Consider the following 12132-nt stretch of genomic DNA (forward strand, 5'->3'; position numbering starts at 1 on the left):
CTACAAGGTCTCCCACTGCTGCAAAAGTGGTTTCATGCCAGCCCATGACGCAGCACAAGCGCTACTCAACCATGCCCTCGTGCACGCACACACCCGCTCCCGCCCCTCTACCACAAGAAGTGCCAAATATATGTGGGTGCAAATGACTTTCCCAGGATGTGTCGTTGTATAGGGCTATGTTGCAATGAGTTGCACACTATACAAATCAATATTGATACTTTTACACTACCCCTTCCTCCTAACTCGGGTACCATTTGACCACACCAGGGGCTGTGCTCACGCATAGTGACCTAAACACGTACATGTATTCATACAAACCCACATACATCACTTTGCACAGCCCTCTACTACAGCAATATCGACATAATAGCTTAGAGCCACAAGGACAGCAACACCCCCTTCCGCCCGCCGTTTCTCAAAAACGGTACCACGGATCACGCTAATATTTTGCACACCCCATATGCATCCTATCACCTACCTCTATGCCAATTTTCAGCCCGAAATTCAATGCTCACCCTGTAGGATATCCTACAAGGTGGGGTATAGATGACAGCGTTGAGCGCGACCTGGCCAAGGAGCGGCTTCAGCCCCGGCGGGACCTTGCCTTTCACGTTGCAGTTCTCCTTCCCGATGGCATCGTTGAGCACCTCAATCGCCTGCTCGAGCTCTGCATGGAATGGTTGCTGCACAACGGAGGTCAAGACGAGTGTAGCCCACGACATGAACAGGTGTACTCACGATTTCGACCGTCTTCCGCCGCTTCTTCGCCCCGCCCTCTGACTGCGCCTCGCACGTCTTCCGCTTCAACTTGCTGTATCCGAGGTCTGGCAGGCGCAACGCGAAGCTCGTGGGGGACACGGACAATATTGGTGTCATCCTCATCTCCGAGGATGGTGAACATGTGAGTCCTGTCTATCATTGAGCGGACGTGTCTGACTCCGATCGAGTTCTCATACGAACAGCAGATGGTGCGGGCTGCACAGGCTGCATTCCGTGCCATCTCGATTGTCGCCAAGCTGCTTCAGACACAGGTCATCCGAGCCCGTATCAAGCTGCTTCGCCCATCCCTCTCTTTACTCGAGGTTCGTGCCATGTCGATGATAAGCAGTTCAACTGCTCAGCTTCCAGGTCAGTGTTCGACTTCTTCAACTTCCTCGAGTGCTTAGTCCTCCGCGTCATTGCTTAGTACTACTTCGCGTCTTGCTCGTCGTCCCTCAGTTGCCTGTGAGTACCCGGCGCGTCTGCTCTTTGCGTCATGATGCCGTTGTGCCCCATGCCCTGGTGGCAGGTTCTTCTTTGCTTTGTGACGACCAGGGTTGACCCTGATAATCACATCTGCTCCGTGGCACGGTTGCGAGGCTCTTCATTGCCAACATCCATGGAAAGAGCCACATGGCACCCAGCCAGTCCAACCATACCAGCGGCCCTTGCTCGCTGCCACGTTCTCCCAAGCGCAGATGAACAACTGCTTCTCGTACCCGCCCACCTTCACCTACCCACCTGTGCGCCCTCTCCCCACCGCCGCCAGGTCGCAACCACGACGGCGCCTGCAAACGAGATAGAGATGAGCCATAGATGGCGCATCCGCGCTGTCTGGCCATGTGCCACGCTCTCTCTGCCCCGCTGCCCCTGCTGTCCTCGACCGTGATCTCCTCCGCTGACCCTGCCACGCTCCTCGAACGACGGCCACGACCTCAACCCCTAGCAGCCACCCCAGAGCCCGGAAACCAGCAGGAGAAGAGCCGGTGGCGGTCTTGCCGATACCAGCGTAGAGAAGTGCTCCGTCGACTGCACCGGCTGCTGCCTGGGGGGAACCTGTTCGCTTGCTACGTACGTTAGAATGAGAGTTGGCTTGCAGCGTAGGACACGGCGCATGTAAGCGTAGGACACGGCGCATGTACGGGCCCGCAAGAGGTAACAATAGCACCGACTAAACGTTCGTCGGCACCCTAGAAGAGGGCTTGGCAGAGGTTTGGGGTTGTCTGCATCATGTCGAGCGACGTGATGAGAGGGATGGAGTGGGATGTTTAACACTCTGCTCGAGCATGTATGGGGATGCACACGAACGGGAAGGACGGCGCGCCAGACCGGGTGCAAACATCGTCAACTTCCCTGTCAAGTGCGCTGGACAAGCGCCACGCCTATTGCTGTCCATCCTCACCACTCACCGCCTTGTCCATTCGCTCGACTCGCGTATCCATCCTGCAACAGACGAACCCTACCATGAATCCCTCGTCACAGGCTCTGACCGCCAACCACGTGGAGCGTTGCCAGTGCCCCAACAGCGCGTCGCTGCGCGGCTTGGGCAAGGGAGGGAGAGCAGGGAACGACAACGCGCCACAGGAGGTCCATGCAGGTGAGTAAACAACACGTATGCCAGCAAGCAGATAACGAAGAGGGAACGCTGGCAGGGGCAGAGACTCGGGCCTGGATGGAGAAACTCTGCATCCACTGCAACATCGGTGAGGGGGACGGAAATCAACCCTATCTATTTGGCTAACGGTGTCTAGCTTTCCTGAACAGCAAGCCGGTGAGGAGCATAGAGTAAAAAATGTGGGCAACAACAGTGCCTTCGTTGCCAAGTGGAGTGTATAAGTACAATGTGGCGACAGGACTGTACTTCTTGTAATGAAAAGGGTTGTTAGGACTATGCGCACAAGTCGAACTCCGAAAGGAAGTCCGAAGTCTGAAGTCCGAAGGTGCGCGGGAATGAAGACTTTGGCGAAGTTATTGACCAACGCCCGAAGAGTCGTCGATGTCTTCAATTTGCGGAAGTCCGACAAGAGGCTCCGGAGTTTATACCGGAGCAAGCTACGAATAAGAGAGTCAAGCAGAGAGTAAGGAACAGAGACGAGAACAGAAGTCAGAGGTCGGAGGTCGGAGGTCCGGTCGGAAGGTCGGACGGAGATCAGACGGAGGTTGGCAGAGAAGTCAGATAGATTGAGTGCTGAGTAGTCGAGTGGGTAAACGAGATATCAGAACTGAAGAACTATGCGACTGTAAGGTAGGGTTTATATACGGAAGTCCGATAGGAGTCCGACAAGAGTAGGGACAGGAGGCGGACTGCGGAGATGACGAAGCGGAAGCAAATAAACTGGGCTAGTAAGTATAGGCGGCGGATACACTGCGGAGATGACGGAGCGGAAGCAACTGAACTGGGCTAGTAAGTGTAGGCAGCGGATACTGATGTCATAATACGATCGGATGACAGAGCGGGGGTCGGAGGCAATCGGAGTCCGGACGGAAGTCCGGATAAGGCAGGAGGGAAAGGAGTAGGGGTGGTGACGTATTAGCCGGGAAAGGGGGGCGGAGTTCAGGGGTAGTCGGGTCGGGGGTGTGTCGGAGGGGCGGCAGGGCGGACTTGGGCACGGGATGTGACAAGGGTGGTGCGAGCACCCGGGCCGTCATCTTGACATCTCCGCTGGAAGACATCTCCGCTGAAAACTGGTGAAGCCTAGGTATTTAGAGTGATCTCTGAACTAACTAGGTGCTCTGTTCAGAGGTCGCTGCCGGACCTCATTCGCAAGAACCGCATGCGCTACGCTGTGTGCGCTTCGTCTCGATCCACGACCACGAGGCCCGAGTTCGACGACACCACCACGAGTGGAAGAGCTCGCAGCGAGGGCGGAGGGCGAAAATGAGAGGGAGAGGAGCCAGCAAGGGCGCATCCGCATCTCCACCAGCTCTCTCCGCCTCGTCCACCACTCCTGGACCACAACGACGTACGCACAGTGCGTGCTGGCCTCTACGACCGACTGCGACGATGCCACCACGAGCGGAAGAGCTCGCAGCAACGCCGATCCGCCTCGTCCGGCCCTACTTGACGATGACAACCCCTGCGCTCTCCGTGCTGGCCTCTACGGCGGACTCATGACGAGCGCAAGCTCGCAGCGGAGCACGCAAAGGAGAGGGAAAGGAGCCAGAGACGGCGCACCGGCGTCATCTCCAACTTTCTGCACCTCGCCTGCGCCTGCTGATCGACGACGACGACCGCGTTCTCTGGGACTTCAACAACGCCACCACGAGCGGAAGAGATGCAGCTACCTACATACCTGCATCTCAGCTTGTACGCATAGATCTCTCTCGATCACTTCTCTCGATCGCTGGGCCGGGGACGCTATACGAAGGACCGACGGTTTGGATATCCGGGGATCAAGGTAAGTAGCCTGTTATGTTGTTCCTGTGCGCGTGTCTCGTCGCGACCTCTGCCCCTGTACCATTTCCGTCCCTTTCCCGTGCGTGTCAGCCCTCCCCGCCCGGCCGCCGCCTCTCCTGCCCGTCCGACTTCCGATGGTGCTCTTCCCGCCCTTTTCCGCGGGCGCTACGTCCCTTTCGTGCCAATGCGTTGGCCGCCGCCCAGGGAAGCGAGCCAATGCATTGGCCAATGTAGACGACTCGCGTCTGACCTCACAATCCCCCTTCAACACGCACACCTACTTTTGCAATGGCCTCTGAATTCCTCTCGATTTTCTCTGCTCTGTTCTCGCCCGACCCTTCGCAATCGTGCCTCAGGACCATCCGCTACTCTTTCACGCAGTTTCGCCTGCTTGCTACTGCCCACTCGACGTCTACCTCTTCCCTCTTGCAATCAGGCCGGACGCTGACATGGTATAGTAATCTCGCCCGTGCTCAAGAAAGCCAGACGGACTGCTCATCAGTGACTTCCGTCAGATGCTCGACCCTTCGTCATCACGCTACGATGGACCTTTGACGGCCTTCGTTCCTCCCGGCTTCTGATGCGTCGCCGCCTGTGCACTACACACTCTGAGTCTCCGATGCTCACTTCTTCGTAGTCGTGACGACGGACCACTTCCACCATCGACACCCCGGTCACACCGTAGTTTATTGAGCTCCAGTCATACTTCACATGTCGGTACGTGCACACCGGACCATTTGCCCTGCCCCTTAGCCATCGGGCCTCAGCAATTCACAGGTCTCGCTGCACGTCCTCGCATCCCCGAACGCAGGCATGCTAGGAACTTGTCGCGCGCGGGTGGCACACACTCTTCATCTCAAATGACGCATCCGTGCCCCAGCATGGCATCTATGTGCTTTTTTCCACCATCTTTTATGCGCTGCCTGGCTAACCCGCACGTAGAGTCTGAGCATTCGTCGCCACCGCCATCCAGGACTCCACCTGGGGCTGGCTAGGCTACAAATCGGACATCACAAGAGTCAAGATTGCCACGACCTCTGAGTAGGACGCCATCATCGGCGGCAACGTCTGGGAACACGTATTCTATCTTCACCACCTCGGGATCAAAGCCGATGTGAGCCCTCCGCTCCCGGGTTCAGGTGCGCAGTGGAGGATGCGAGGGGCCGAATGTCCTCGAGACCGCCAAGTCCGCTCTAAGGCCAATGTGCAAGATTACCATCAGAAGTCCCCAAAACTGCTGAGCGCACTGGGGGCGCTGAGCGTGCTGGGAGCGCTGATGACCGAGCCTCTGACTTGCACCAGTCACCACGCGTGAACGGCTGGAGCGAATCATCTGAAATTTGGCACACGCACCGTATATCATCTCTTCTACCATAATCCCAACCCGTTAGTTTATATCTGGAGTGTGTCGCTCGCTATGGGTCGCCCAAATGCACCCAGATTTCAGAAATCCTGGCCTCATGTGAGCTGTTGTATTGAAATCTATGTCATCAGGACGGATCTGAGCATACCTATAGGTCAATCGAATTGATATCTTTACCTGAAGTGCCTGCTGGACAGATGTTGTCGACAGAGTGAACGTGAAGGTATGTTTCAGAGCCTCTGGCGCTTATTGCTGCTGGCCTGCAGAAACGCTGGCTACGCTGTGGAGCGCTGGGGGCACTGCCTCAGCGCGCACAGCAATTTTGGGAACTTCTGATGACACGGAGACTGGTGAAGTGGCAGGAAGCGGGAGAGATGGTGTCATGACGAAACACGCGATGAACCGGGGTGTGAATCGATCGGGCGCGAGATGCGATAGGTGTGTGTATTGCTTGACTTCATATGTTATGCATCTTCTCTCCCCTCTGTGTTGGCGCTTGTCTGAGGCCTCAAGATGCACGGATGCCTCGCTGCAAGTACTCGTCACCTTGTACTCTCCGGGAACACCTGCACGCACGGCAGCCACAACTCTCAGCTGTCCTCGCTCGCTTCCTCACGTCGACAGCGTGTATGAACTGACCCCAAACTCGAACTTCTTCCTCGCTTCACCGCACGCGTTTGCTCATGCCGACTTTCCTCTCGGCCGTCAGCGCGAACTCAATACAATCTCAAGTCAGATTTTGCTTGGCAGGTAATTCTCTCGTCAGTCCATGCTGACTGCATACAGCCTCAGACACACAGGCATACGGGCACCTCACTCCTCCGAGTCCTTGGCTATTTCGTCATGTCCGGTGTCCTCGAACTCGCACATCTCGCCATCAATGGTGTTTGAAACCGGAGGACCAAGATAAAGATAACCCATCCGGCCCGTCTTTCTGCCTTCGGTGGTGACAACATTCCGCATATGCGAGCAAGCGTGGCGCAGCGCGTTCCGTCTCGACGCCGGACGCTGACAATCCGTGGCCGCACCCATATCCGCAATTTTATCCTCGGGTCCGCATCCTCAGCCCATCCATTCTTGCTCGCGCTTCCTCGCACGACTGCGTCTGCGCTCAGTCTGGTTTGCGTCCCACTCACCGCCCCCTCTGCTCTCCTTCGCTGCATATCTCCTGCCTCGCACGCCGTGCTCCGGACCCGCAGACCTCCGAGCCGAGTCTCGACAGCTGAGACGGCTCTTCGTATGTACGTCCTGCACCTCATCTCGCCTCAAACTCCTGACTCTAGCAGTACGCAAAGGCATACCGTTGGGCTCGGCGATTCAACGGCGGACGCAGCGCCTCAACTTCTTCTAACCTGTCTCGGGGCTCCTTTTCCTCGTCCGGCTGGAGTCTGGCGTGACAAGTCCGGATCCCGCACGTCGAGTTTCGGACTATATCCTGGTCCGCATCAAAATCGCTCGCATTGCACAAAGACTTCATCCTTGAATTCGGACTGCGGACTGTGGACTCGAGCTCCGAGCTTCGACACGTCGACATAGCGCAGGCAGAGGCGGCTTTCTCCGGATGGGGCCTGCAAGGGTGCATGCTGTGACCGAAGATTATCACCTCTGTCTACGTCGACAGCCCGTGCGTCTTCGGAACGAGGGCGGCTTGTGCGAATACTGCTCGTCGTGTCTTCGTCTCGTCTACTCACTGCGTGCTCTCTGTACTATGGATCGCTTACCGTAGGACTTCGCTGGCTCTGGCCATCGCGTGTGGTCCCAGAACAACCGCTCGAGCTTGGACTTCCACACTTCGACGTCTGGGCATGGAACTACGAGTCGAACTCCGAGGAGTGCCATGGCCCCAGACGCACTCGTCACTCGCGAGCGCACTGGCAGCAATCGCGGAGATGGTGTGCCTCACCACTTCGCGCACACTGGCCTGAGGAGAATCGATTTCTTGTCTGGAACGGGGATGGGAACAGCGTAGCAGCTGGCATAGTGCGTTCCATACGAGTAGTACAGCATGTATTTTTGTGATGACCATGTGTAGATGCATCCGCGCGCGTATGCATCTCGCGCCGGTCACGTATGTAGCTCGGCCTTGGGGTGGTGAAGCGGTGGAGGCTTGGAGGCCATCGTACTGTCTTCGGAGTCGACCGTTAATATGAACCATAGATCCTCGCGATAGGGACAGCCCAAAGGGCGGTGCTCGCGTGCAAATGACACAACCTTATATAGGAACGCGGCAGATGCATGTCGCTTGAACGCCGAGGCTGGCAAGGACGTGTGCGCCAACATTCTTCCCTCTCTCCCACCACCATGTCGGTCATCACACACACCTCTCGCGTTCCGCTCACAGTCGATGAAGGCGACGTTGACCAGATCAGCAGTGAACTTGACTCGCTTCACCTCATTCTTCCGACTACTCCGTTGATCGCCGCAGACCCACCCCGCGTCCCGGTCGAAGTCGCAGAGCGCATCATCGACCTGCTCAGCGACCATGTCGACACCCTTCGCAGTTGTGCCTTGACCTGTCACGGATGGCTTCCCCGTGCTCGGTATCAACTCATGACCTCTATCCGTATAGGGTCAAATGAATATGTCTCCTCCATGGACGACTACTTCATCTCTCACCCTCGCATCGCTGAGGCCGTCCGGAGTGTCTCTGTCTACATAGTGGAGAAGCCTCAATTTCTCAATGCGTTTCCTGTGATCTTGCTATCACGGCTTCCGAACCTATGCACCTACAAGTATTCCGACTATCGGTCGTACAAGTGTATCTGGCACCATCATGCCGCAAGTCTCCGCGGTATCAGGACGTATCTCCGAGTGCAAGAGCTGGACTTGTTCCATGTTCGCTTCCGCACGGGAGCAGATCTAGCGCCGCTCCTGATCTCATTCCCACTACTGCGAATCCTGCGCATCGAATTGGTGTCCGTCAGTGACCTGCAGGACCACGGAGGTGACCTGAGTCGCATGGCACGGTTCCGTGACAAATGCAGCCAGTTGTCTGAATTGGAGGTGTGTCGTGTCCTCAGCATATAATCTGCGGTAATTCTCAGCTGACTCTCTTGAAAAGATACACCGCGCCGGTGAATCTCCTGGATTCCTCGGCCTCATCGTCAGCATGTGCTCCTCACCCTTGGAGATACTACGGTACCAAATCTATTTTGGGGGTGAAGAAGGTACGTCTTGCCTAGAACTGCGACTTGCATACAATCGCTGAAAGTGGGTGGTGAATCACTTAAAAGAGCTCGACCTGAGGGTATTCTCCGAGTCAGAGTCAAAGCGGCCTCACTCTGTGGAGTTCTCGACTGTTCACGATGATGATGACATCACGGATTTTGTCGAAGGCATCACGTCATTCCTCAAGTTTCCACTGCGCCACTTGACGATTACCTTCACCGGTCTCCAAGACACTTCTGACTTCGACGGCGAAGGTGTGGTGCGAGGATGTCAACAGTTGGAAGAAGCCATCCTGACGCACAAGATACCACGCCTGACGATCTCGTTACCAAGCGCCAAGCAGAACAGACTCGCGTTATGGTTGCGGACGATTCAGCAGCGCTTCCCTCGTCTTCATGGAGGTGGGAAATTGGAAATCTGCTGCTCTTGTGGTGTGTATCGCCCTTCCCATCTGCTGCTCCGCCTGTTTGCTAAACCGTTAAGCAGAGGATCTTGGTCACGACTGGCCGGTTATGGCCATAGCCGCCTCCCCGGACGGTCGATACTTTGCTACTGGCGCACGAGACGGCACTATCATTATATGGAGCACGATTGCCTACCCACAGAAGAGTCTCATTGAGATATCATCGTCATTCGGACGCATGTCGACTCTTGCTTTCTCCGACACCGGCGACTTCTTAGCGGCCATCCATACCGATGATCATGACGTTCTCACTGTCTGGCGCGTTGTTGACGGCTCCCAGCTCATCTCGACTGAGGACATCAAACAGACCCACATACAATCTTGTGTATGGTGGAGAGACGATCTTGATTGTGTCTATCTTTCCGCTCTTGCGTTCTCATCGTTCTCACACAAGGTCTCTGAGCCGTTGCCAGTCCAACTTTTGTTCACCTCCGTTTACGACACTGGGAACTTGATCACTTCACTCATACTTCTCAAATCCGCGTTTTTTGCTGAATCAAACAGCTCCATGTACCCCCATGGCACTAAGGTGTACGCCGTGATGTCATCCAATGGTAGCTTGGCTGCGGTAGTCCCCAGGAAGGTACACTCGAAGCTGGGATGCCGGGTTTGGCACACCGCCGATCTAACAACACTCTACCGGTTGACCATTTCTTCCGACGTCGCCCCTTCTTCTGCAACCTTCGTCGGTGATACCCTCGTCATCGGGTTCGAAGACGGCACCATCCAGTGGTGGGACCTATCCTCATTCCCATTGGCCACTACCGGACCACCCGGGGGCACCCTGACGGTCAGAGACAATAGAAAAGGAGTATCAGCGTTGTCCGCGTCACCTGCAGGGTCCTTCCTTGCCGCATGGAGCTACTATCACCACTCAGTAATCCTCCTCCGAAGGCACTGCGGTGATTTCTTTCCGCACATCAGCCTCCAGGGACATACCAACCAGGTGAACGCTGCATGCTTCTCTCCGTGCGAGCGGTACATCGCAACCGCCTCAAACGATGCAACCGTTCACTTGTGGAGTGTCACCGATGGATCACTCATATGGCGCTTCACGGACCACAGTGCTGAGGTGAGGCATGTCGTTTTCTCCGGGGACGGAAGCACCTTGGCATCGGCGGATGAAGAGGGACGAGTTTGCCTGCATCCTGTTTCTCGGTTTGTCCGGTCGGACATGCCGCGTGCTTCATTGACTGACTGATATAGTACGCGCTAGCAAAACACGACACTCCTACATATACACACCCCTTACGCATCGACAGAACACACCTCATCCGATCCTCGGTAGCTAGAACTGTGGAACGTACGTACACGACTCCTTGTATGTGATGTTGGACTTTCCGAGCCTACGAAGTACTACCCATTCTCACGATTCGCGATTCGCACTCGTATATACCTCACCGCGTTGTGTACATCATATTTTTTGTATTCCATTTCGGACCTCGCGACCACTCCGCGAACTGCATGATCCTTATCTTTTCGGTGAGGCGTGCGCGACTCTGCACACATTGTTGAACACAAAACCATCGGGCCGACCGTGTATGATGCTTGGAGCAATCTTTGAGCCTGAGCACACATTGCGTCCGGGACGGGCTAGTGTTAACAGAAAATGTTACTTCGAGTCCGATGACCATAGATACCGAATAGCATCGACTACAACAGCCGGATGCCACCCGTAGCCCCGCTGCGTATGGCGTACATACCACGCTGGCCGATCCCGCCCTGCGTCCTGAATTCCCGCACGCTACTAGTCGCCCGCCCTCTCCATCCTGTTTTCCGGGTCCCGCCCCTCGCTGCGCCCGCTAGCCAAGTAGAACGAGCCTGACCCGGCAATGTTGCCTCACACTGAGCCGAGGCCGTATTCATTGTGGACATCCGACCACGGGGCTACGGGTGTGCGATAGGACTAACCGCTGCCAGTCGGAAGACAGTCGATGCCTTGTACGGACCGGAAGGCGAAGGGACAGGGGAGAACGGTGTCGACAGGCGTAGAGCGGTGGACCTCAGCGAGTCGATCGATCATCCAGGATTTCCCATCGAGCTAATCGTCAGGGCATCGCGGGACACCTGCGGGTGGTTATTAGGGTTGAGCTGAGGTGGAGTTCGAGCACACTACACTCACGCTTACTCTGCGACCCTTTGGGCTATCGCTATACAGGTTGCGATCGACGGGACAGAGAGCGCTATAGACAAAGAGGCCGATAGTCAGCAAAGCTCGACACTCGAGAGCACGTCCCGCGGGTAATCGTCTGATCAGCAGAGGATAGCACGCCCCGTCACCGCGCCAACAGCGGTAGCCTCATGGGCGGCGAGCTTCAGCGTCATAAATGTCGCCTCGCTGTTCTTGACATCCGTGTTCGTGTAGTCCACGTCGACTGGATGTGACAGGGGAGGAACTCACCGGTAGCGGAAGCCCACTCAGCTCGCCCAGAACTACCCTCTCTTGAAGGCCCGGACTCAGCCTGTTGAACCCAGCACTTCGAGCGGCGCACCCTGAACGGATGGAGGTCGGTTTCCGACATCGGTGCCACAGATGTGCCAGAGGGAATGAGAGGGCGGGTCCCATCGTGTCGTCCCACTCTCGCAGCGACAATGCGTTGAGCAGCCGAATCCTGGCTTGGATGTGGTGCAGATGATCTATGTGCATTCTGCGGCCGATTATGGACATGGCTCGAGGGCGATGGGGTTCGGGAGAGACGGTACTCGATGCGTGACATACCTCTCAATTCCCTACGTCTTGGCACGAAGCCTTCCCACCATCCTTCCCGGATCCTTCGTCTATCGTTTCGTGCATTCGTCCGCCTGGAAGGAACTGCACGGAACCGCGCACGCCGATGTCAGGTGAGCTTGGCGACAGCTGCGGGCGGTGGCGGCGTTCTTTACGTGTCCGTCTTCTTCGTTGCGTCGACTATAATAGAGATTCGGCGGAGACAGCAAGCACATGCCTAGTCGCGAGGATAGACATGATGGTGGTGAACGAGT

The 12132-nt window shown here is 56.2% G+C and overlaps 5 protein-coding genes across 5 annotated transcripts; 3 read left to right on the top strand and 2 right to left on the bottom strand.

Annotated features, from left to right (window-relative positions):
• Positions 1 to 439: 439 nt before the first annotated feature.
• L226DRAFT_573756 (uncharacterized protein) lies at positions 440 to 876 on the bottom strand (the record flags this gene model as incomplete). The annotated part of the gene is made up of 3 exons (XM_067684917.1): positions 440 to 474; positions 533 to 683; positions 739 to 876. 3 exons carry the CDS (start codon positions 874 to 876, stop codon positions 440 to 442), a joined length of 324 nt encoding a protein of 107 aa, XP_067532115.1.
• Positions 877 to 1575: 699 nt separating this feature from the next.
• Positions 1576 to 2500, top strand: L226DRAFT_525183 (uncharacterized protein; the record flags this gene model as incomplete). Its single annotated transcript, XM_067678951.1, has 3 exons — positions 1576 to 1830; positions 2242 to 2356; positions 2388 to 2500. 3 exons carry the CDS (start codon positions 1576 to 1578, stop codon positions 2498 to 2500), a joined length of 483 nt encoding a protein of 160 aa, XP_067532116.1.
• A 3878-nt stretch (positions 2501 to 6378) lies between these two features.
• On the top strand, positions 6379 to 7129 carry L226DRAFT_169789 (uncharacterized protein). The gene has a single exon (XM_067672612.1). The coding sequence runs from the start codon at positions 6483 to 6485 to the stop codon at positions 7053 to 7055; it is 573 nt and encodes a 190-aa protein (XP_067532117.1). The 5' UTR covers positions 6379 to 6482; the 3' UTR covers positions 7056 to 7129.
• A 666-nt stretch (positions 7130 to 7795) lies between these two features.
• Positions 7796 to 10617, top strand: L226DRAFT_512795 (WD40 repeat-like protein). The gene is made up of 4 exons (XM_067678349.1): positions 7796 to 8522; positions 8581 to 8686; positions 8753 to 9118; positions 9174 to 10617. The coding sequence occupies exons 1-4, from the start codon at positions 7821 to 7823 to the stop codon at positions 10349 to 10351; spliced, it is 2352 nt and encodes a 783-aa protein (XP_067532118.1). The 5' UTR covers positions 7796 to 7820; the 3' UTR covers positions 10352 to 10617.
• A 589-nt stretch (positions 10618 to 11206) lies between these two features.
• L226DRAFT_169811 (uncharacterized protein) lies at positions 11207 to 11963 on the bottom strand. Its single transcript, XM_067672613.1, has 3 exons — positions 11870 to 11963; positions 11279 to 11798; positions 11207 to 11217 (listed from the first exon to the last, which is right to left on the bottom strand). Exon 2 carries the CDS (start codon positions 11795 to 11797, stop codon positions 11450 to 11452), a length of 348 nt encoding a protein of 115 aa, XP_067532119.1. The 5' UTR covers position 11798; positions 11870 to 11963; the 3' UTR covers positions 11207 to 11217; positions 11279 to 11449.
• Positions 11964 to 12132: the final 169 nt, after the last annotated feature.

This window comes from Lentinus tigrinus, assembly GCF_003813185.1.
Source record: "Lentinus tigrinus ALCF2SS1-7 unplaced genomic scaffold L226scaffold_28, whole genome shotgun sequence".
In the NCBI taxonomy this organism is placed as follows: domain Eukaryota; kingdom Fungi; phylum Basidiomycota; class Agaricomycetes; order Polyporales; family Polyporaceae; genus Lentinus; species Lentinus tigrinus.